General features: G+C 37.1%; 2 protein-coding genes across 3 annotated transcripts in view; one reads left to right on the top strand and one right to left on the bottom strand.

Moving 5' to 3' along the window:
- Window positions 1–26,498, bottom strand: part of ARL13B (ADP ribosylation factor like GTPase 13B) — a 49,868-nt gene that overhangs the window by 9,189 nt on the left and 14,181 nt on the right. For both annotated transcript variants that reach the window (XM_009644833.2, XM_035900384.1), the window contains 2 exons: window positions 5,725–5,830; window positions 2,300–2,501 (listed from right to left, as the gene is read on the bottom strand). In XM_009644833.2, the coding sequence (XP_009643128.1) occupies window positions 2,300–2,501; window positions 5,725–5,830 (308 nt within the window). The remainder of the gene's footprint in view (window positions 1–2,299; window positions 2,502–5,724; window positions 5,831–26,498) is intronic.
- STX19 (syntaxin 19) lies at window positions 20,122–20,997 on the top strand. Its single transcript, XM_009644832.1, has one exon. It carries the CDS (start codon window positions 20,122–20,124, stop codon window positions 20,995–20,997), a length of 876 nt encoding a protein of 291 aa, XP_009643127.1.

Below are 26,498 nucleotides of genomic sequence, written 5' to 3'. Positions count from 1 at the left end.
GAAGGCGGGGATGAACAAAGAATTATGAAGAAGCCAAGCCATAAATTTCACATAATAGAGATCACTTTTTAGGTTGTCTAACTTATCCTCCAATTTATGCCAGCTGATATTTACAATATGCTTCTGTAGTTTGGAAAACATTCCACAGAAATCACAATGACAGGCTAACATCAATAAAGCACAAGTACACGTTATGGCAGAGGTAGAAACACACACTGCTATGTGCCTGAATGGTCAATCAGCGCTTCAGGAAGTAGAAGCAGTTTCTAAGGACAAGATATGCAACAGAATACACCTGTAACTGGAAGGTTTTGATTGTTCAACAGTATGTTGAAATTTTCATCTTGGTAATCTTTTATAGCAATTGTTTCATGGTATTCAATCATTTAAAAAAAAAAAAAGAAATCTATGTGGTGGGAAGCCAAACTATCTAAAACCTATTCTTCTATTTTTAATACACCTCCATTTCTCATAATTCTCAATTCATCTTAATAGATGTAAGGGACAACTGGTGCCAGACTGTTCAGCTTTTGTAGTAACAGGGAATAATACTTGCTTCAACTAGACTCAGAAGGGTTCAGAGAGACGGGTAATGCTCAGTAATCTGCTGTTGCACCAACGCTAGTTACTTTTTATGTACTAGATCTCTATGTAAGAAATATCAAATTAGTATGTATTAAATAATATATCATTAATGAAGTATATGCTCATCAAATACTTTTCAACAATCGATCTGATGGTACTTGGGCATAGAAGTCAGTGTAACACCTACTTTACTGCTGCAAGTATGGAGAGAGGAATTAACCCCGCTGTTCAGAGGCACAGATGGGAATGAAAAGGAGGTCACCCATCTACCTATGAAACCGTGCCACTTGTAAGGGGCGGCCAGTGCTGTGTTAAAACTTACAGGCACTGCCTCTCTCCCTGGTTTTCCATTTGGAACAAAATGATTGCTACTAACGTATTGTGGAGGAAATGCACTTTGAGAAAACATTCAGGGAAGCAAATCTGAACAAAAGGCAGCCTAGGGAATTATTAAAACATGGAATGAAACCATTTGAATCAAGACTGACCTGTTTCTTACAGTAAGAAATCAATTTGATGCAAAACAGCAAAATGAGAGTTAATGCCATCTCTTACATCTGAGACAAGCCCTCAACTATAGGTAAAACCAGCAGAAGTTCCCAGTTAGCTTTCCTCTAAGCCACAAGAAATTTTGCTAAACTTTTAAGCCTTTAATCCAATTCAGATCCAACCAATTCTTCCAGGGAACAAATACATACACGATCACTGAGTGGGAACAGAAGATACGGAAAATGTCTGCATTGTCAGACAATCTCTTTGAGACATGTTTCAAAGTCATTCCTCCTCACTACACCTCTCAACATGGCATAAACCCAACACAATTCAACATGGTCAGAGGGTTTTGTCTATGCAGAGACATTTGGGAGACTAACAGCATATGATTTTTTTGTAAGTTTGCGAAATACATATGAAGACAGTGTCAAATTTGAGGTGTTTAAAAAGTGTTTAAGTAATATACTTGCTGAAGTAAACCAAATCAGCAAGAGTACAAGCCAAGATGCCTCACAGTAGCTTCATAGTTACTTCTCACAGTAACAGACTTGCAAATCTCTGGATATATAGGGCAGACAGGAGCACAGGTGTGCTCAGTGAATTTTTTAAGAATGCTCTAGTAAAATGATACACATTAGTGTCTGATAGGAACCATGGTGGGCTGTTGATGAACACAAAGGGCTTTGAAGGGAAGTAGTAAGTCTCTTGTCCTGCTTCCTCTTCCCTGCATCACCTTAAGTCTTTCCATGCCTCACCTGCTGGATATCTTGAAGTTTATTAAGCACAGCATTAAATAAAGTTTCACATCTAGTCTTTGATGTTCACATACAGGTTACAAAGACTAACTTAAGTTAATAAAAGTTTATCTTAGAACACATTTGAAGGTAATTTAAGATTAAATTATAGGATTTATTTTTTAGGTTAGCCTCCTGTGAAGTTATACTAGCAAGGCCATTTATTCCACAACTACCTTGCAATTCTCATACACAGTACATTTCCAGCACAGAGTGAATAAAGTAAAGGGGATGAACCAGGCAAAAACTTGTAGGTCTTAAAGAAAGGCTCTAGCATTCAGGTCCATACTTTTAATATGGGGACTCTTGGCTTATAAGCTTTAAAACCTTGATAGCTTGGTTCCCATAAGGTCTTTCATAGAGGAATGAATCAAGTATCTTGGAGAAAGGGAGGAAGGGGAAGTAGGAGAAATTATAGAGGGAATACCTTTCTTCTCGTATCCTTCTCACTCGCTCAGCTCGTTCTAGTTTCTTTTGTTCTTCATATGCTTTTTGTTCTGTAGTGTCTCTCTGGATGCGCTCATTTAAGGCATCAAAATCTTTCGCTATTATATGTAGAAGCCAATATAACCCCTTTTTTATTGATTTATCAATTTTTTTCCCACAGCCCATGATAGCTGAGCAAGGTTCCTGTAAATATAAGAAGAAGGAGGGGAAAATTATTTGCAGTTCAGATCACATTCCTTGACTGAAAATAAGAAATCAGCCAAACGATTGCTGTTTACCGTGAAGTTTGCAAAACACTGAGAACAGGAAATAAATTTGCATTTAGGTATTCTATAACTGTAGGTACTTTCTTTGCCAAGATACAAATCACGTAAGTTCTACCAAATTACATTCTTTCCATTCCCATTTCAAAAATACTAGAATACTGCATAGAAAAACTAGTTTGCATGTCTACCTCTAGACATATATATATCCCTGTTACATATGTATATTTACACACCTGTTTCTAAGACACATCCATATCTATGCATGTATACAGAAATATAATTTATCAACCCCAAATACCTATGTTCTATTTTGCTGCTGGTTTATAAATAGTCCATGTTATATTTTTCTAGTAAAACGCAAAAAATGGGATGGAAGAGAATCAGCTTAGCTTCAGTTCATGAAAAAAATGTTCGACTTGTTCATAAGCACCTAAGTGATAAATAAAATCCAGTGTGACTTTGTCAGAAAAACTGTCAAACTAATTCAATATTTTAGATCAGAACAGGTATTGTGGATAGGGGTGAAGCAAAATATTATGCATCTTGATTGGAGTAAAACTTTTGTCGTGATATTCTCATCAGCAAGCAAGAGAAACATGATCTAGGCAAATCTATTGGAAGATGCGTGCAAAACCCATTGCTAAAGTAGTATGCAACTATTCAGGGAGTGGATTTGACTAGAAGAAATCAAGAGGAGCAAAGTGAGAAAAATCAGACAAAATCTGTTACGAAAACACATCTGGTAAGAAGACATTGAAGGAGCAGGAGTGGTTCTCTTGAGATGAAAAAGCTTCAAGGAGGTATGATAATGGCCTTCAAAAACATAAGGCATAACTGCAAATCAGAAAAGAATAATTTGCTCTTCGTATTCACAGTCAGAAGAAGTAGTATAATGGGCTTTAATTGGAACAAGAGAGATATGGTTTGATTCTAGCTTAGAACATGGAAAAGGACTAGATGACCTCTCAAGATCTCTTCAGAACTATTTTCCAGAATGCTTTGGAGCACTGTATGGGTCTTTTAAACTGTTCTCTTAATAATAATTTAACAGATACAGCTATGTATTTGACATGAAGAAATGATATTTCACACTGATTGTGTTCAGGATTTGTGTTTATGAATTAAGGAAGATTAAAAAAGACTAACTCTCCAATGTCAACACCTAAAAAATTCTCTGGGTTATCTCTTAATTTGACAAGCATTTAAATGGCACCATAATCAGATACGGTATGTACAATTTACAACAGAAAAAAAAATTCTGACCTGTTATGTCCCCCCAGAGGGCCAATCCTAGTTTGCATTTTAATACATTCCTACTTTGTCTAAATTAATGTTCAAATATGAGTGTTGTTCACTACAGAACACTACAATACTCTTTAGCAGAACCTAATCAGGGAGATGATGTATAGGCAATAATACCTTGTTTCTCTGAGAAAACTATGATAAAACAATAGACAGCACTGGGGCAATTTTCTTCTCCATTTGCACCAAGTTTATTTTTGCTATAGTTCAGTTACAAAATACAGAAATTTAGAAATATAGAATACACAGACATATTAAAAAAGAAAAAGAGGAAGGTCATTCTCACTGACACTGTGTGACAGTGAGACAAATGACTCCTTCCATTTGCTCTAAAATTTTGCGGGGAAATTTAAAGATCCAGAGAAAACTAACTAAAAGAATAAGAACAAACAAAAGGTTTTTTGGCCCTTGCCTAATTTTATTTAAATGTTGTTTCACAATGCTCCTGTTTAAATTCACCTCATGAGTCACCATATTGAAATAAGTTGGGACCATGTTTACCTTTAATGGGCCTAGTAAAGCAGCTGTCCATTTGCGTATGTAAGACTCTCAGCTGCTTTCAGCTGAAATGACTTAGAGTATGTGATCTAGTTTCTTTGTTGACTACACCCAAGATATAAATGGAGAACAAGAACTGCATTTTACCAGAACACGTCATACATTAAATAATTCTAAAGTATTGGAAAAATACATTAGAATCTTTCAGGTCTTTTATACTGATAATGCTGTGCAAGAAAATATTTTTGCCACAGAAGTCCATTGGAAAAAAAAGGCAAACATGCAATTTTTATTTTTATGATTGCTACTTACGCATAGTGCAAAGTCCACTGACTGAAGAAAAGCACTCAAAGAGTCACGACATAGTGAACATAGCTATGCCCTGCTATAACTCAACTTTCTTGAGAAAATAATAGCAATACATATTACCCTACGAATTTTGCAACTCTCCCTAGGGAATTAAAAGGTTTTTTAAAGTTTTAAAGCCCAAATATCAGCTGGAATGGTTTTGCAAAATTGCCTTCTAATTTTGGTTAATAACAGCATAACTCTCATTACCTTTTAAAATGTTTCTTATAGCAATTAGAAAAAAAAAAGTAAAGCCCACAAATAGTTAACATAATATTAACTATAACAAACTGGTTGATTAAAACAAAGGCTTAAAGAAAACTTCAGGGACCTGTATAAATTACTTATTAGTATTAAGTAGCTTTCATAAAATTTTTTGTTTTTTGCCCCCCCCCCCCCCCCCCCCCGTTTTTTTATGTGTGTGGGTTTTTTTTCAAAACTTGACTGTGAATACTATATCTGAAACGTAGTTATTTTAGAACAAATATTAACTAGCAACTAGCTCTAACAGTGTTCTTTGGTGATTACTGTGCTGGGAATTAGATGTCCTAGGAATTTGATTAAGTTCTTACTGTTTGCCAGATGGTGACTCAGACTAAATGATGGTTTCAGCTATGAACAGAAATGAGACAAACATCATATCCTAACAGTGATCCTTCCTGAATGTCAACAAAGGCAAATTCCATTTCCCACTTCTTTTTAAAAAGGTGGAACACTAAACTTGCTGTCCGATTAAACAAGTTTTAAACCTCATCAGTAACAAATTGTTCTTACTTGGTTTCAGAAGGTACACTTTGAGGATCCTTGTCATAATGTTTTCTTCAACAGATCAAGGTGAACAGTAGAATTGCTTACAGAACAGATACATGTACTGTATCTTTGCTGGGATTGCAGGGTTTTAGTTTCAGTTTTATGCTATGCAGCACCATCTCCTACCTTATCACAAGCTTTACATATATATTAGAAAATGAAGCGTCTTAAAATATACTTACAATCTGACATAGACACTTGTGTTCATTGACAAGTTTTTCCAGAGATAAGGACTCAATTACATCTGCTTCTGACAGAGCTCCTTCTCTGTCCTGCTTATTTGCCAGCCTAAAAAAAAAAAAAAGATCAAAAGAAACACTTAGCACCCAGACACAAGAGAGATTCTCAGATGTCTGAAAGCTGTGTTTTTGACAAAAGTAGGAAGAAGGGGAAGAAGGAGAAAGAAAAGAGAAAATGCCTTCTTTCAGCTTTAATTCTTAACTGTTCTTTTTACTTAATAAACATGTTAGTCCATGCACTATTTTCAGCAGATACTAGCATTAAATAATTACTACGGTGCTTAGTAATTATTTAATAATTACTAATAGACAAAGCAATTATATTTTACAGCTAAAAAGATGAGTGTAAAAGACTGTACTGATCTACATTTAAAGCTATACAGTGCAATCTGTTGGGAGTCTATGGATCAAAGTTCAGCAACATTCCAAACCATGTGCATTTCCCTGGAAAATACAGCTTCATGATGATCTTGGGTCTGCCTACTATCCAGAACTTCTCTCCGATGCCAATTTGATAAGTAATATTTTGAACCTGCTTTTTGTAAATAAGACTTAAAACTCAGAGGGAGGAACTTGCATGAATGGCTCTAAAAAACATACTTTACTATTCAACAGAGGGAGGAAAAAAACCCAATAAAACCAAACAGGTGTATGAAACACATAGCTTACAATATAAACATTCTGTAAGATGAAGTGCCATTATTGCCTTATTTCTTAGAGATAGGTAGCAAAGAAGACTCTAGAAGATAAACATCTTCAGTTTTTGGGGGAGTGGTGTTGTTCATCAGATTTGCCTTTCATATACTCTGTAACTGCATCCAACATTACAGCCAAGAATGTGTGTTTTTAAAAAGGCACAAAACAGACCTGATTTACTACCCAAAGAATGTTATTCATTATTTCACACTTTAATATGGGCATACACCCTGAAGCAGAGGCTGTTATGTTCCTTTCAACACTGTTCCCAATAACTACTACAAAAAGAAAGAGGGCTGTCCAGAATTATAAACATCCCAAACACTGAAGTTCTCCACCTCAGCAAACACCTGGTGATACTATGTTCTAACCACATAATTGAAAGTTACTTCCTTTTATCAAGACAAATATTTTAATGTTTCACTGAAAACTCCTCTATATATGAAACGACACAGGAAAAGCTGCTGATCTAAAACCCTAAAAGGTACATCGCAAACTACACGTAAGAATAAACAAGGGTGGCTGCCAAAACCTGTATGCAACCAACTCTCACAGAAAGGCAAAAACTTTTGCTTTGTGGGGATTTCTCTGAGCTATCCAAGTGATAATTTCCACGAAACTCACAGGACTCTTATCATCCTTGAGACCTCAATTTCTTGATTAAGATGGATTTAAACTGGTCAACATCCAAGAAGGTAGGATGGATTAACAAGGTAAGTTTACCTAAGTATTTAAGAATGTGTTAGCCAAGCAGATGTACTCCTTAAGATGAAACTTAAAAAAGTAAACTTGCAGTCGTGTTGATTAATGATTTATTTTCTGAGTTCACTTACAAGCAAATTTTAACAACAAATAGAGAAATTTAGGTAGAAATCCAAAGTATGTATTTTAAACAGACAAACAAAAATGACAAAAAGAAACACATAGGAAGTAATTGTTGTTCTTGAGAGTTTTATAAGGAGTAAACAGAACTTCACAAAAGAGGCCAAGTCAAAGAAGAGCTGTTCCCATCTTCTGTAAAAAAATCTTTGTGACAATAGAATAAATAGTCTTTCCTCTCCCATTACCTGCTTTTAAACAAAGGCTAGTATGGTAAAACTCTAAGAACTATGAAAAAATAGTAAATAATATTTTACGAGCAACACAGTGTAGACTATTTTGGAATACAAGCATACAATGCAATCTTATTTTGCACTTTCTACAACAGTAATAATCCAAGCTAAGTGCAACAGCTGCAAAGAGGAGTATTTGCATAGCAGTAGGGAATCTGAAACTTGCACTTGCCTCTCTCTAATAAAGGAATTCCACTAAAATAATGTTGGTCTGAAATTTAGCAACCCTTCCATTGCCTGAGAACTCTGATTCAACTTTCTGGATAAAATCACAAATGTTTGGCTTCCATGAACGCAAAGGCAGATAGTTTTGGAACCAGACGTCACAGCCTTTCTTCTGAAATCTCAAGTCATCATCGTTAACTCAAAGAGCTTTTAGGGAATGCTAGGCCAAAGCTTGTACTTTTTATTTATCATACTCCTTGCCAGGAAGGAGCAATGATAGGAATTCATTCCACAGTTAGCAGAACTTGTCAGCACTTCAGTTAGATCTACAACCTTATTCCTTCCTGTTTTCCAGAATTGCAGTGTGAGAGCCTCAGTTCTTAATTATTTTACTCCCAAAAGTTTTTAGCTTCAGAAAGACATTAAAAAAAAAAAAAAAAAAAAGCTGTGTTGCATCTGCAACTCAAAAACCCTTATGCACTATGATTCATTATCTAATCTTTCTTTTCAAGAAGAGTTTATGAAGGACACCATAGAAAGACAGCTTCTCAAATGTCCAATCTTAACCAGTCTTAACTATTTGTGGTCCAAAAGGTTCACTTATTTATCATCATCTTGGGGACAAACCCCCCTACATCCTACTGGTAATCAAAACTTTGCTGATGTCTTGCCTGCAGAGCTAGAAAGAGTATAAGATTCTCCTCCCTGCCCCTCCTTCACTAATCCATTTCCACAGCTCACCAGAAAGAGTACTTCTACAGTGTTTTGTATGATTTAGTGCAGAGGTTCCCTAACTGTTGTTCAATGCAGATACAGAACCTTTGACATTTTAAATATGCTTATGATATTCCTTCTCACCAACCAGCTGGAACAAGTAATGTCCCCTCAGTATTTAGCTATGAAATAAGGCCAAAGCTAAACCAGGGAAAAACTGAAATTAAATTCAAGAAAGCTATAGAAAGTAGTTAAAAGATTGGAAACAATTACCTCCACTTTTTTTTTTTTTTTCACATAACCTATCTTTGTTACAGTCTAAAAATCCTACTGCACTGCCCCTTAGTCTCAAAAAGCATTCCTCAGCAGTGCTGTCAATTCATCTAGATCTAATTAAAGAAAATATTTCTGAACACTGAGTTTGTTGCCACAGCCTATTCCCTTCTCACCTGAAGATTAAATAACTGCACTATTTACTATGTTACTGGACTGCACATTCTAGAAAGCACAGCTGAAGCAGAATGACATGTTGGTAAGATGCGTAGCTCAGTGTGAGTATGACACTAATGTCCTATAACTTGCAGTAGCTGTTGATTTTTAACCTCCAATACCTTGAAAGGTGTTCAGATTTGTCTTTTTCGTCAATTAGCTTCCATTTTCTCCACAGCAGTCCTGTTGCAATACTGACTGTATTCAAAAAACACAGCTGAGGTGCTGTATGTGGAAACAAAGCATATCCAAATAGCTGTCTCCACCTTATGCTTCCCAAGAACTGAAGTGCTTTTGCAGAGGTCATACATTTCCTACTGTACACCCCTGCCCACTTCAGCCTTTAGGTCAAACTTATAAAGGGAGTTAAAATATATTTAAGGAACTGACCGCGATATAGGGTGGTATTATGCTGATATTTTTTCCTCTTTCGAGGAAACGTATGAACGACCTCGCCCTTTTCTGTCGTGCTTCAGCATAGAAGAAAGCGATCCCTGCACTTGGGCTTGTGCTTCAGAGGTGGGCAGTGCTCCACATCCCGCTCACAAGGCCTCTGCCTGGCAGGGAGCTGCTCCCAGACACTTCCTGGCAGCAGGCAGCTCCAGCAGCGATCCGCCCCTCTGCAAGGCTGCCTTTCAAACAGGCAGAACCAGATTCCCCAAGTAGAAAGTAATCAATTTGCCTGTCTACTGTAGTTGCCGGAGTCAGCTTCTCTCTCACACCACTGCTCCTGAAGATGAACCCTTAGACAACTCTTGAAGAACTAGAAGCAGAAGGCATGCAGAAAATCCTTAATGGAATGACACTCGAGACACGTTACTTAGGCAAATATCTGAAACAATGTTTTTCAGATTATACGGAAGCTTACCCTCAGGAGTGCCTCTATAAAGGATAAACCAGAAAGCAACCAGCACAAGATTAAAAGGTAAAGACTTCTCTTTTACTTTATGAAGTTGCAAATATCAGAAAAAGGCTGTGTAGTGTGGTTTAGAATGGAAATGTGCCTAAATCTCAAGACATACAAATAATAGATGTCTACCCTGCAAAGAATTGGGTGTTTCTCTGGGTGAATATGGTCTCAGAGCTCTGCTGCTTGTGCACAAGAATGCTAGGTTTTAAGGCAAGTTTTAGGCATAAAACGTCCTTCTTTAGGGAATATGTCAGAGTTATCTTAAGGGACAGACCTTGATTTTAATTTTCCAGGTCAGCAGAACCTCACATATAGCAATTTTTCATGTTTAAAAACCTGTAGGAGGCATATATCAAAACATGCTTGAAAGCACAGGAGAGCGTCTGTTGGTTTATCACGTTAAGTTTGCTGAGTGAGAAGCTTTCACATATAGAATCATGCTTGGCTTATTTCAATTTCACATAAAGTATATTTGGAACATTCTTAGTGTAAAAAACCTTACTTTATGCAAGAAATAAAGAAAAGGTAGGCACCAGCTACTTTTATATCGAGTAGGATTTTTTTGAAGCAACTAGAGAGCTTTTGAACTTTAAGTGTCATGGGAAACAATGCGGAAAGGGAGTGTACGTGTGCATTGGCACAACTGACATCTACAGTTCAGTGACAATATTTCTCTTAGAAGACAGACAACATGCCAGAGAAAAACAGAGTCTGAATGTAAACTATGTGCGTTCCTTGACCAGTTTCTAAAATGTTAATTACTGAGGAAAGAAGTAAAAGTAAAAAAAAAAAAAAAAAATCAGTATTAAAGTTTCCTTTACAATCCAGAAGATTTGGTGAAAAAAAAATCTGGTACGAAAGGGACACATTTGTATCTCAGCTTTCATTAAAAAAAAATCTAAGAAGTGTTACAGAAAGGGTTAATTTGGGAAGAGGAATACTTTGTGTGAGGGTATGTGCACACACGTGTTTTCTCGTTTTGCAGACTTGAAGGGGTTTTTTTAAACACTGTTACTTTCCAACTTCCACATTTCTCTCCACTTGTGTGGGATTCTCATACAGTAACATAACACTGAAAACAAAATGCTGTAAAGGGTACACACTGGGGGGTAGGGTGGGTAAATCTGTAAAAGTGTCTCAGAGATGCTGCTTTTGGGGTTAAGTTTTAGGTCAAACCTGCATGGTGGCCATCAAAATTAACGAAGAGCAAAACATCCCTGAGGTCCAAATATTACAGTATCAGAACTATCAACATGATTAAAAGCAACTTAAGGAAAATGTATCTTTAGAGAATGATTTACCCAAGATCAAGAATATTAGTCTTCAAGGCTATTTCAAGAAGCCATAGCTTTGAGTGACTGAATTAGCATTCCTGGGAAAACAAAGAATAGAGAACCTTGTGAGTTTAACAGTGGTCTAACACAAGGGAAAGAACAATGCTGTATTCTTCAGTGTACGGTCAATCTTCTATTTAAAAGTACTGTTCTACCTTTTATTCCCTCAGAAATTTCATCTCTCATCTATTAACATTTTTCCCGGGCAATCCTGCGGACAGCAATCGGTAGGATATTTTATCCTAGAGAAGCAAGGCCTCAGCAGGTATAGCAAGAACAGGTTTGTTAGTTTCTTTATGTTTTGCTTATGTTAACATCCATGAAAGTCAAACTCCTGATCCACAAATGGGCAGAAAGATGTCAGTTTGTCAGATTGTTTTGCTTGTTTTCCTCTTCAGTTACTGGCAGGAAGTCACCTGAAGTCAGTTACTTTTCGAGGAAGTCATCGAAAAAAAAATTCTTGATATTTTTAACAAACAAGCAGATAGGAGAACTAGCCAACAGTTAGGCCTCCCATGGAGACCATAAGGCACTTCAAGATTAAGCTCCGAGCCCCCTCTTTCAGCAGACTTTTTGCAGATTGCCTTTAAAAGTATTTAACTACACTGAAGTAATCCAAATGGTGGGTGCTAACAGATCTTAAACTACCACCTTCTTCAGCACTCTAAGCCCCTGCTGCAGTCTGGGCTGCTGACAGCAATTACAAACCCATCAGTAACTTTTTACTGATTGACACCAGGCTCTTTCTCAAACAAACCGGCTTATTTCATTTCTCTAGTTTGCTTTTCATACCCTCAATTCTTACGCAAAACAATCCTTTGAATATTAGGGTAAGCTATGATGAAAAACTGGTAAATAAAGTGCTACAAGATTACCTGCATGCAAACATCAATTATGAGTTTGCTTTCATGCAGTTGCAGGGAGATGTAAGATTCATTTCTCTAATTCAACCTTTTCCCTAAACAGTTCCTCCAGGTCACGTTTAAACAAGACAATAGTTAGAAATAAGATTCTAAACTCATTCTTTTTATAATATCTTTAGGCGACCTAGAGCAACTTCATTCTCATACTACCTTCTGAAGCGGTCACAAGAATGTCAACAATTAAATTTGTTTCATTTTGGTTAAGTGGCCTCATTCTCACCGCAGGTCTGAATCATATTCCTATTTACTGAAAACACATTTCTCTGACACACTCTGCTCTGCTATCAGTTTAATCATACCTATTGATCAAATCGGCTGCATCCAACGATATGTCTGAGCTCATATCAAGAATACTACGTTCAGCTTCCAGATGTGTAACTCCCAAAGCAATGACAATAAATGATATTGCCATATAGTTTTGCAAGAGATTTTAAAAAATGGTAAACATGAATTGTTTTCTTATACTCTATTCCACCTTGATATACCAATACATAGGCAAACATTAAATATGTTTGGTCAAAATTGCCTAGAAGATAGGTTTTTCAGAAAAGCTGCCTGGAAACCCTTACATTATTACAGGTGAGTTCCAAGGCTGTGGTACATAGCTATATGGTCTGACAGAGATGAAATGGGAATGTAAAGTAGGTGGGATGTTGCACAGTACAAATTTTGAGCCTGCAGTTCTACTGTGAGGAAGACAAAAATCTTGAAACTGATTTATAGCAATAGAAAGTCATTAACTAGGAGTTCAAACTCTATCTCCTATTAAATGGAAAGAATTGCACCTGTCCTCTATCCTGTCGCAGCCCTTTCTCTTGCTCCTAACATTTTCAAATACTGCTGTAAAACATACCAATATTTGGACCTTAATTATGTGATCTTTTGGCAGAGGAGACTATGATTTTCTGTCTGGATTTCTATGACTTATAGGTGGCCATCATATTTGCATCAGCTAATTAAGTGAAGGTGCTGATTTCTAGTATTATTCTTGCTGGAAATAAACAAACAAACGTAGGTATCTACAATGTATAAATTTACTTCTCTCTACTGCTCATTTCTGAGGTCTCTCAAAGAACAGTACTGACAGTAAATCTCTAGTTTAATAGGTGAAAAAACTACCATCAAAACATCAAATAAGTTCTTCGGTTTTGCTTTTAATCGAGGGATATTCCATTCCCTTACCAATTACAGAGAATAGTCTACAGACGTAACTGATTTGCAGACTGAGAACATTGTTTTGTCAGTCAAGACTTGTAGGTGCATATGTATGCGTCACCGTAACTGTGACTTATGTTGTGCAAAAGCATGAACTCACCACCTTCCATTACCCAAAATATCAGTAGGGAACTTAAGTATTGCTGTCTGTACACGTGGAAATGGTGGTAGATGCTTTTCCTCAAGTCTTGCACATCTGCAGCCACACATTCATAACAAAGGTTCCAAAACTCACTGTGCATCTTTGAGCCAAATACTTCATTACAATAGCAACAAACCCACATTTTTCTAATTGACATGTAAGGGAAGTACTGACATTCGTAGAGATTTTTAAAGTATAAAAGCTTGTATGATTCACAAACTGCTAGATTTGCTCACTCCACTAATGCTGAAGTCTAGACATTGTATCACTCCCTTCTCTTCTGTCTCAGGATCCTCTCCCATATCAGGCAACACCACAATCAATGTAGGACAGCTATGTCTCCTACAACATCATCATGTTACAGATTTCTGGCCAAATGCCCAAGAACATCTGAATTACTTTAAGTAACTAAGGTCTATTTTCCCCCTGTACATTTCTCTTGGAGGGCTTACTCCAGCAGCATGATTTGGTTATACTTTTCCAGCAACTTTGGACTCATTCTTACCCATCTTATTAACTCCTTGAATACTCAGACCTGTCTTGTTCCATTTGAATATCATGTTTTTACTCAGTACCAACATTCATCCATCTCCCATGATCTATTTCACAGTAATTGGAGGACTCCTGAACTACCTTGCTTCAAATGCACCACTTCTATGCTCCTGCATATTGGTCATTTTGGGTTCACTGGGTAGCCTTATGGTAGTTATGGTGGGTAGCATTGTCTCAAGGGGACAAGGAACTGGATTGTATTTCCTCAGTGTTACATAGTAGGCAATGCCAGAAGCAGTGTGCTACAGGTTATTTCCTCAGAGACAAAGGCTAACAAATACAAGTGACCTTTGCATGTTAGTATTTTTTAATATTAAGAATGAGATACCCATTAACAGTTAAGTCCCCTGTGCTGAAGATGCTACTCATTTTGCTTATCGTATATACCCTGATACCTTTCACATATAATGGCATCTTTTTCTACGCTCGTAACAGGTCAAGCTCTCTGCCTTTGGTATTTTCTTGTTGAACCACTCCCACACTTCCTACAAACAGAAACTTGAACTTAGAACTATTTTTAAATATGTTTTTCCAAGGACTTATCTTAAGACAGCGATGCTTTAAGAAGACATATTTATCCAACCACCTTGCTGTGTGATAATCCTTGGTTTAAGCATGTTTGTTTACAATGTATTTAAGTTAAAGGAAATGTTTTAAGGAAAGAAAAATAAATGTGACCTGTAGCAGGACTGCTAACTTTAGTTACTTAGGTATCTTCAGGTAATAGGGCAAGATTCCAAAACACCATCAAACAAGTTCCTTCCTTTCTTGTGAGAATACACAAAAGCACAGCCTTTGGAGCAAACAAATATAAACTCAAGCCCCTGGTTTTCCCCACAGACTACTGTGTACCTTAAACTGTAGGCATTTAAATGGCATATGTGTCTCACTAATTTTCTGTTGCTAAACTTAAAGACACTTAAAGCAGTAATCAAGTTCCAGACCAAGGTCTGACTCCAAACATTACTCTGAGCCATTGTGCTCAAAAATAAGTTATACAGGTTTGTTGGCACCATATAACAGAGCTATAATATATCTTCACTGCAGCCTGGAAATGGATTAAAAGAAATAATAATAATAATAAAAAAATAAGATCACTTGTAACCTGAAATTCCTTTGGGACATGTTGTCTGAAAGCCTCCTTTACGCAGTGTCCTTAATCGACTCATAACTAAGACATAGGAAAACAAACTGACCCTTATTTTTGTTGCAATCATAACAACAGAAAAAGTAGCTGTTTCAGCAGAGGTAAAGAAAGGACTATGATGCAGAACACAGATCATACATCTCAAAGAGCTCTTAAAGAGACAATTCTGTCTCTTGATTTTCTGCAAGTCCTCTTCTCCTGGCGGACTGCAGTATGTTAAAACAAATGTAAGGTGGCATGCAAATTGCATCAAAGATCAAATACAAACAGAGCCTTTTGTGTCAGGCATTTTAATTAAGGTACTGAATAACCAAGTAGTGAACAAAACTATGGAAATTAAAATAAACAGGAGTTTTTTGGTAAGTCAGGGGGTGGGGAGGAAATAAAACAATTCATCAAAGCAAAAAAAAGCCATTATATATGATTACAACAAGAGTTCCATATGATCAACTTACCTACTTCACCTATCCAGTTATGCTTTTTAACGTAATGCAGCCCAAATCACAGAATGGCAAGGGTTGGAAGGAACCTCAGGAGATCATCTAGTCCAACCCTCCTGATAAAGCAGGTTCACCCAAAATCCCATCTTTGGGTGTAGGCTCCCTCTTTCCTGGGTCTATTGATAAATTAGATAGGTGGAAGAATATTCTATACAGCTGCTTCGCAATTAAGCAAAAGGGCCTTTCAAACTTGCCTTTTTTTTTTTTTTCCCCTTGAAAAATGGGAGGAGAGAACGTGAAAATTTTCATCTCCATCAATTTCATTACCTTTGAATTTAGGACATACTTTACCATCATGACACATTAATAATAGTGGTCTAATCATCAGGATCTATTATTCCCCTAGTCAGTATGCTGAGGTAATTGTCATTATAAAGACTTTTGCAACCACATGTCATCAGTTTGTCTGGAGAGATTCATAAACCTGATAAGCAATACAGTAAAATTACCAGGAGGCAAAGACTCTTGCAATACCCTTAAAGTGTATTTGACAAGGATGTGAAAATTGTGTTCCTGAACCTGTCAACTATATATAAAGATGCCTCCCAGAAGAACAAATACAAACTTAATCACCAGTGGATCTGCATGGTAAAGACACTGCGAGGGGCAGGGAGGGAAGTCTTTCTAGAAGATAAGGTATGCCAGAGTGACTGAACTGAAATGCCACATATGCATTCCTATTTTTTTTCTCCCCAAATACATGTATGAAAGCACATCAATAATCCTTGAATTCCAAGTACAACTAAGGTACTAGGCAAAACTGGGCCTGATTCTTCCTCCTTTCCCTTCCTTACCCCTGCCACCTCCTCCCCAAATCCATTCTGTAGCCCTGTCTGTTCTTTTGCTATGTTTTCAATCTTACATTGCTTCTAAGTGCAAACAGAAAAAGCACAGTGCCACATTAGTTTGACTAAGTTATTGCAGCCATATTATTAGAGCAACTCCTTTTCTACAGATTATCTTTTATTAAAGACCAGCTAGCAGCTTGTGATTCTGGCTCCAGACATATGGTTTCAGCATCAGTAACAGTTCAAATAAAAAGATGACACAGCAGCATTTATGACTGAGGAATGACCGGAAATATGGGCAGACCTCACCAATGCTCTTGAGATTTATGTGTGTAAGAGCATTTAGGGCCACTGCTAAACATAGTCAATAATTTGAAGCTACAGTTTAAACAAGCTAATGCTTTCCCATATACTGATTTGCTTTGCCTTTACTGCAGTCAGTCTCTTGGCTATTTCAACCCAAATTTTCCAACCTTCAATGAAGAAAAATTCTGATGAGGATGTGTTAGGCTGTGCTACTTTATCACTTAGAAGGATCATCTTTTAAAATCTTTCTTGGAATGTAGGGGACACACTAAATCACTGGAGTGCCTTCAGTCCACATATTCCCTTTACTCAACTAAAAGAATAGGCCTATTCTCCCTTTATTGACAAAAACTTCAAGGAAACAGATCTTTCATCTCAATCAAAAGGACAACAGAACGTGCCCCTATACACGTACACAAACACGTAGGACAACAACAAGGACTCAGTATATGAACAAAGCTTGTTGTGGAACGCTCAAGAAGTCAAGTCAACAATTTCCAAGGTTATCTTTGTCATGAAGACATCCTTATTTATGTGAAACCAGCATGTGTTTCAGTTGCCGGTATAATCAACCACATTTATTGAAAGTATGTTCAGTGGCAGGTTTTGAAGGCAAGCCCAATAGGATGTGAAATATGAAACTAGAGTTCAATTGCTTACATTCCACTCTTTAGTGAGACTTATGCTTAAACAAGAAAAAAACATCCAGTAACAGCACTCAAGTATTTTTTGCTTACTTCTTTGCAAGTTTGATATTTGAGAATATTTGCAGATTTGCAATTCTGTTGGTTTTTTTCTTCCCCTCCCCTCCCCACTCCCAAGGAATACAGCTATTTCAAGACCAATGCACCCAAAACATTGAAAAGTAGATTGTCAATCATTAATGGATACACAAATTGAAGATGAAGCCCAATATAGTTCTTATGCTCCTGTGTTTAACTTACTTTCAAACCACAGGAGATTAATCATATGAAAAATTGGTAACTGCCCTTTTGAGAAATTGTACTGTGTTCTGAAGGAGTAACGGGATGACTGCACGCATTTTTTAGAGCTTTTCAGTAGTTACTTGTATTCTCTTAGATACAAGAAAGTCTTGCCACCTCACATAAGCATTAATGGTGCCCTTATAACTTGCTTTTAATCAAAGGCTTGTCAAGATATGCTAAATTAACATGGGTCAACAATGCGTTAGGCTATACTAAAACAGATTTTCAGGTCACTTCTCTGAAGCCTTGTTTAGCACTCCTGGTTCTTTTCACATGCCCCAGACTGAACTTTCCCTGCGGCAGTCTCAGTGGTGCCAAGCAGCCCTGAAACATTCCTAAAGAATGTTATCTTGAAGAAATTGCCTGACTTCTGCTGCGAGGAGATACACAGCAAGTTAGGCAGTGAAGAGGAATTACTGCAACAAAACCCCCCCCCCCCCCCCAGTAGTTTTCCAATAAATAACTTGCAAGCTTGCCTGATCACAAGTCTCAGCACGTTACCGTAACTTCTAATGACTGCCAGACTTTTTGGATTCTCTTGATGTGATTCAACAAACATTAAATTCAGATATTAAGGCACTAAAGGGAAAAAAAAAAAGCTGCAAGGGAAATACACACTGGGGTAGAATATCAACATTCTTTCTCACGATTGATCTCTGTAGCATTTCAAGTTTTGTTTTTCAGCTAATCCTCCTGCAGACAGCCAGATTTAAGTCTGTGGAAGACATGTTCACACTGTTCAACTCCATGACTTATATTATGCAAAAAATCTATTTAGGGACTTTAAATATGCATCAGGGATCAGAGATACCACAGCAGCATTATTTGAAGCTGTTCAAATGTAACAAAACCATTTGCATATTGACAGGTTACTGGATGGATCCTTTTGGATACTATAGAGAAATACTGCATTTGCTTACTAAAACAAAACAAACAAAAAAAAAAACCAACACAAAAAAAACCCCAAAAGACCCAAAACCCCAAGACTTTAGAATTGGGATTTAAGAAGAAATGCACCTTTGTCAGAAGGCTGCCCTGAAACCTCTGGAAACAGCCAAAAAATATTACTGTACTGTTTAAAATTTATGATTGAACAACCCTTTGAAAGATACACATTTGACTTAACCAGAAGTAAAAATCCTATAATCTTCTATTCCTGGACATTTTGCTGAAATTTTCCTTTCTTGATCATAGTCCAAGGAAAACATTCATGCAGAGTTTGAGGAAAATACTTTCTTCCCTATAATTAAAATTAACTGAATTTAGATATTTTCTAAAACATACACAACAGAAACTTTCTCTTAATTATATCTTCAGTAAAGCTTGCACAACAGCCAGGGTAGAAAATGCAACTAAATCCACTTTCTATTAAATAAGAAACAATACTGAATTGTATCCCACTATGGTGTACAAAGTACATTTGCATGAATTTTATGAAGACTGCAAATGACAGTGTACGAATAGATGACAGTAATCCAAAAAAGGCTTAGAAAATTTTCAAGCTGCAACATTAGTGATATGGATCCACCTCTACGAAAATTCAGACATTACAAATAGTATGTATTTTCATGCTAAATTATTAGAGTTCTGTTGTTCTGTTTTGCTGTAGAGTTAACTGCTTTAGTTACTATCAGTCAAATTCCCCAGGCAAGGGAAGGCAAGGAAAAAGGAGAAAGATTTTTCAGTTTGGCTAAACTAAAAGCCTAAAGGAGCTTATTCACACCAGAACTCTGATTCATTACATAGTCTATCTCATAACCTCAAAAGCTAAAGTGAGTTTTTCCTACTGAGAATCCAAAAATGCAGCAGCAGATTCACTTCTATTTCCAAAAAGATTTAAAAGTTGGTTAGTTTTCATCAAATAAGGAATTATGATAAAATAACGATTTGAGTTACTTCTCTCTTCCTCCCCAAAATAGAAGTCCTCTCCACATGCCATATTCCTCATTGTGCTAAGTTCTAGATGCCACACCACAAATCTACCACAGAAATGGGCTTGGGCTACAAATCACTGTATGTGGAAAAAAACACTATAGTGAAGAAGTTGAAAGGATCAATTAAAAACTTAAGATTATGGTTAAATCCTACAGAAACTGGATTAAATGGTGGAGTACACTGACACCTCCTATCTTGTACTTTTATTCAGAATACCTACCATTTCCAATTCACTACTACTTTTACTTCACTTTTCTGCAGAGGGAAGTACCTCTAATCTCCAAAACAACTTTTCATTTATACAGGTAACTGCTAACATTGACTGTTGTTACACTTTGATTACAGTGAAACAAGAAAAAAAAAAATATTTGAGTTAACTCCCTGGGTTGCAAGAGGGAAAAAAACCTGAACAAAAAAAAAAAAACCATGAGAGACCGCCTCCAAGAGCTTAAACTGAGAGCTAAGGAACTACAGATCACTGGTGAAAACAACAATGCAGCTGTACAAGAAGAGCAGGAGGAGTTTGAACAGCAGGCCATTATTTATGAAAGAGAGCCCATAACTGAAAGGCACTTGCATGAAATCCAGAAGCTTCAGAATGAAATAAATAATTTGGTAGAGGAAGTTCATAAATTCAGTCAACAACAAAAAAGCCTAGTATCTTCAATGCGAAGATTCAGCGTTCTTAAAAAGGAATCTAACATAGCAAGAGAAATAAAAATTCAAGCCGAGCACATACGAAAATGTTTGGATGAACTGTCAAAAACAGTGAAAAAAGCTGAAAATGAGCATGGGCCATCACGTGCCACAGTAAGAATTCTAGCTTCCCAGCACGCTTTCTTATCCCAGCGTTACCTAAATGCTATGCTCTCATACAACGATGCTATAACTGCTAAGCAAGAGAAGTGCAGAAGATTTATCGTCCGTCAGCTTGAAGTAGCTGGTAAAGAAGTATCTGAGGAAGAAGTCAATGACATGCTCCAACAAGGAAAATGGGAGATTTTCAATGAAAATCTACTCACTGAAGTAAAAATTACCAAAGCCCAGCTTTCAGAGATTGAACAGAGACACAAAGAACTAGTCAATCTGGAGAACCAGATCAAAGACTTAAAGGAACTTTTTATGCAGATATCAGTTCTGGTGGAGGAGCAAGGGGAGATGATCAACAACATTGAAATCAGTATGAACAACACTCAAGAATACACTCAAATATCTAAAGAAAAATTTGGGCTTGCAGTCAAGTATCGAAAAAAAAACCCTTGCAAAGCAGTATGCTGCTGGTGTTGTCCGTGCTGCAAATGACAAAAGAAATGAACTGTTTGAAATACCAATGGTTCCTATTTAGTAAACTTATCTTGTAAAGCAGTCTCAGGATCACTCAATTGCTTCATTTTTCTTCCCATTTCCCCTTCCACACAACTCTCAGGAAAAAGTGCATCTGTTTTTCCAAACAGACTTAGAAGAATGCAAAGAGATGTTCATCTGTCCCTGAATTTTATGATTTGCACAGAAACACATGAACTAGAAGAAAGGATCACAGACACCAGTGACACTTCTTTTGTTCTTCCATTCATAAGAAGCTGAAACAATGTGGCAACAAACCACCTGTGCTTTTGGGAAGCATTGGAAATTTTGTTGATCTCAAGGACAGGATTCATAAGAACAGTTTAGTTACCTTTCATAAAGTAATAATTACTGGTTTTAATTGCCTTGTAGTTTTTTAGCACTCATATTTACTTGGTTCAAATTCTAATATTTTTTTCAGGAATTGGTAGTAACAATCCAGAACCCGATGTCTAAACCAAACAAGAAGTCAGAAAACAGTTATGAGGAATGTTTCAATACTGCTTCTATAGGAAAAGTTACTTACAGGTGTGTACTTACCTACTTAACACCATGAAATAATGTTCATGTCATATTAGGACAGCATGCACTGTCTTACAGAATGCAAAACAGAGCGTTACTTATTTTAATAACACCACTATGTGTTTCTTACAAATAGGTGTTGAGCTGATATTTTCTGAACACATTAAAGATCACTAGCAGCAGAAGACCATGCCACCAAAGCCACAGGGACATTTGTTAGCAGCCTGCTGAGAAGCTAAGCATCAATAAACTGACATAGACATATTTACATTATTTAGCTACATAGGCAGACCCCTTAGCAGGTAAGGGTAAGGGAATATGATACTTTATCACACAGTGATAAGACATGTTCTTGCAACTGCCTAGCCAATCTAAATATGCAGTTGCCTCTGCAGTCTCACTTTTGCTAGTACAAATATGAAGGAAAAAAATATAATAAAAAATAGAACGCCATCCTTACAGAAATAAACATAATCTAGAACCAGAGAGTGATTTAGGTTATAGGGAACTTCTGGCGGACATCCAGATCAATCTCTTGCTCAAATCAAGAAAGGGATTTCCCTGCTTGCAGCTCTTATCACCACTTCTCATCCTACCACCATGCCTCTGAGAAGCGCCTTGTTCTGTTCTCTCCACACCTTACTTGTAGGCAGCAGGAAGCTCTCTGCCTTAGTTTCTTCATGTCAAAACCAAACAAGCACATCTTTCTGACTCTCCTCGTATGTCACACGCTCCAGTACCTGAGCAGTCTGGACTCATTATAGTATAATGAACATTTGTCTTCACGGTCTTCTTGTAGTGGGAAATCCAGAACTGGACATGGTATAGGATGTGCATTTATTTGTACCACTACAGGAGAGGCCAGAAGAACCAGCTGAGGGTTTCGAGAACTCTAAATGGTTCCATGAAACTCTGCTAATTGTAGAAGCCTAGGATTCTCATGTAGGTATGCAAGACAGATGCGTAAAGTAGTAAATATGAATACCTTCCCTGAGTACCTAAACCAGAGCAACGAGCCATTGACTCAACCCGTCCCTGAAGACAACTTAGATGTTCTTTATGCAACAGCTGAATTAACAAGACAGGAAGTATATCACTGCTTTATTTTGCACCAGCAGTTATTTCTGCAGCGGCGAGAAGCAAGCAGATGCGGAGCGCTTTTGCTTTCCATAGTCCCAATGGTTGGCTTCTGCCCTGTAGCCCAACCCCTTTTGAAAGTGAATGAGAAATAGTGCTCTAATGCAATTTAACAGAAAATAACAATGCAACCGAGATAAAAAAGTTATTTCCAAAAAGAAAAGAATAACCAAAACCAAACACCAAACCAGGAACGTATTTCTGAACTCCTTTATGCTATGCAAAGACACAGTCAATACCACTATATCTGGATACAGTCAGAGAAGTCGAAGCAAATTGCGCTGCAATTCTGCAAGACATTAAGTGAGCTAAATGTCTTTAATTTTTTTTCCACTAGATGCAATTAAACTACTATCAAAAGGGACTACCAAACTATTTTCACATTGCAATATTTATAAATAGTTGGATTCCTTCCATCCCAGCTTAAAATTGCAACCGAAATTAACTGTTACCAAAGCACAATCAGAGGTCTGAAACAAAGTGAAAAAGATTGTTTACACAGTAGTGACAAAAAATGAAATTGGATAACAGCATCACCAATACTATTCCATTAAATAATCTCCCTTAACTGTTACATATATGAAAGCTACCTTTGCATTCCAAGCACAGAGTAGAAATTAGCCAATAAGCAATACAGAGAAAAAAGTTGCGATGGCCAACACGCTCTTTCATGTATGTATGTATATAAACGTATATAATGTATGTATATAATACACACAGAAATATGCACTACACAGAAACACCACCTCATCATCTTTTTCTGGTTTTACTTTTATTAAAAAACAAAGGTATGTAACAGATAACCCTTTCATTCTCTCCCGGGCCCTTAAAAAGAAAGGCGTTAGGGTACGTGTGTGAAGGATTACTGCAGCCAGCATTGGCAGAAGAGAAAGCCAAAATACAACAACAAACACCATCTGTTTACACAGCGTCCCCCATACAGGAGTGTTCACACAAGCATCCTTATCCGAGAGAGAAATGTGTTCCTGAGATAGCCCTTCCTCTTCACACAATAGATACCTTTCTTTGAAGTAAACATGGTCTTGTTAAGCAAGAGCTGTACTTTAAATCCTGGAAGAAAACTCGAGTTTCACGAATACTCAGGAAGACAACTGCCTATCCACGCACAAGTAAATAGTTCAAGTAGTTTTCATCTGTATATTGGTTAGAAAATGGCAAAACAGAAACATACATAACATACTGCAGAACTGAGAAGAGAGAAAACCGGAAAGACTCGTGGAAAGCTTTTTCTTAATATGAGGCGCTAATAACTGAAAGTAATTATTATCAACTACAAGTTGTGCCAGAGGAGGTTTAGATTAGATATTAGGAAAAATTTCTTCACCAAAAGGGTTGTCAAGGTTGAGTCCCCATCCCCGGAGGTATTTAAAAGGCGGGTGGACGAAGTGCTTAGGGACATGGTTTAGTGGTGGGATGGCAGGGTTAGGTTAACAGTTGGACTTGGTGATCTTAAAGGTCTTTTCCAACTAAATCATTCTATATCATGAGAATTTGATATTGAGCATTCAAAATTATTAACAGCAGAAATTTTGCAGCAATCATTAAAATAACTTTCCAGTGTTTTTAGTTACAGTTATGCAGAAGAGCAAACAAATTAAAGCAGAGCTGCTAGTGTTCTAATAAGAAATGTGAAATATTAATAGCTATAATCTCTGATCACCAAAATGACAGGTGGCTTTCTACTAAAAGAAACACCTGCCCAGCAATCTCTCTGGTACAAAATTATCAACCATAGCACATGGACTTGTATTTCCTCTTGGAAGTGTTTCAGGTCAAAGTGAAAAAAAAACCCCAAAAAGCAAACAAACAAAACCCAAACATACACAAAAATAACCCCAAACAAAACCAGTTTTTGTCTATATAATATGAAGTTTAAGTGTTTCTTTCTGATAAAAGGAAGGACAAAAAAAATCTAAGAGAAGAAAATTTAAACTTGCATACCTATAAAAGTCTCAAAGATGCTGACTCATGAATGTAAGAACTGCAAGAACTCTTACTTTCTACAACTCAGTTTCCTCATACATAACAGACTGATTGACTACTTAAGCACTTGAGTGTTAAACAAGGCCTACATGAGCAAAGCAAACATAAATTAAGTAGCAACACTGAACAGTAAAGAAAAAAAATGCCAAGTGTAAAGTTCAATGTCTTCAAGTCATTTGTACTAAGAGTCAGTAACAGCCAATACCATCAGCACTTCAGTAAAACTGTCTTAAAATGATACTGTGATACTTACATGGATGGTGATGGATAATAAGATACCACTAATTCAATTTGAAGCAAGTATCACACTGAACAACATCAGCAGTCTTATATTCCCATATTAGTGTAATAGAGTGTCTTATACCAATCTTATGGCCACATTGCACAATTCAGCCTGTTCTCTTTCCAGGCTATTGGGCCTCCACTTCTCCCTAAATAGTGCTCAGGCTCACTGTACATTCCTGTATCAGGGAGAATGATGAGCAAGAGTTGTCTTCCCCTTTACTTTTCTTCTGTCAGCAGTGGACCTTACCCCTGGCAAAAACCAGAGCTGCCACAGGCACAGGCATACTATTGGATTAGGGAGTACCATAACGCAATAGACTGGGATGGAGAAAGGATGGCCAAAGGAAGAGTGGGCCAGTGGCTCGAACTCTAGTTCACTTTGTGATGAAGACTTCATCACAAACTCTTTAGTAATGGATCTTGTTCTTCACTGTGAAATGAGATCCATCTACCCATGGTAATTCACGGCAGTATCTTGCTAGCACTACTCACAGTATAAAGTTGATCACAAACAAAAGACATCTAAGACAACATGCAGTGACATAAATTGACATTAATTCTCAGTGGTTTTCAGAAAGGACTGTTGCTTGTTTTAGCAGATGTAAAACAACATCGGAAAAATATTCTCAGGAAATGTTCTGTTATTCAAAGAAATAATAGAAATAGTGTATTTACTGGGAAAAACTAGCATTTAAAAAAACCCAGATTTTTAATTTTAAGAAAAAAAAAAGTTACTTTTTTCCAGAATAAAACACATACATTTTTCAAGGACCTACTCTTCTACTGGAAAGATTTTAAAGTCTTTGTTGTGGATATAATTTTCCACGTACTTCATGAAAGAACTGAGGGCCTCATTGGCACACCTCCTTCTACATTATGATTAAACCACCTTTACTGCATGCACCACAGTCCTAGCTGGACAACATATCCAAAATTGTTCTCCCACCTCTCCTCCCCCTCTTCTTCCAAATATATAGATTAACTTAATTGCTCACCTGGGTGACAAATTATAACTGCACTGTCTTTGTGGACAGCGCCAGAGAGCAAGCTCTGGCCCCTGGATAAAGTGGTGTGGACTGGCACCCATGTACACTGTTTGGAAAGAAGAGCTTTTGGAGATCCCCTTCTGGTGAGGACTGGTCACATCCACACTATAGCACTTGACGCCAATCTCTTGTGGACTGCATGTGACATCTCTCCGGCCTTAGGACTTAGATATATATAATTATTTTATTTTTAATTCAACGTGTCCAAAATAATGACAGAACGGTTCACGCTGATATCATATGTTTAAAAGTTTTGGCACATAGCATGAGGGCGCGTAGAGTGCAAGACTTGTTGATGGAGACATGTCCTGATGATTAGTAGGAGCTGAAGCAGGTATGGTCTACACCCTCACTATCTGACCAAACTACAGTGTTATACAGACATGTCCTCTCAAGAAGAGGAAAGACACGCAATTGTTTCTCTCCAAGGAGGAGTAAGTGAATCAGCTAGCACATACACAGTAT

Source organism: Egretta garzetta, unplaced genomic scaffold (assembly GCF_000687185.1).
Source record: "Egretta garzetta isolate BGI_Z169 unplaced genomic scaffold, ASM68718v1 scaffold278, whole genome shotgun sequence".
NCBI classification, from domain to species: domain Eukaryota; kingdom Metazoa; phylum Chordata; class Aves; order Pelecaniformes; family Ardeidae; genus Egretta; species Egretta garzetta.
The sequence above is the reverse complement of the archived record's forward strand: the minus strand, read 5'-3'. Positions and strand labels throughout refer to the sequence as shown.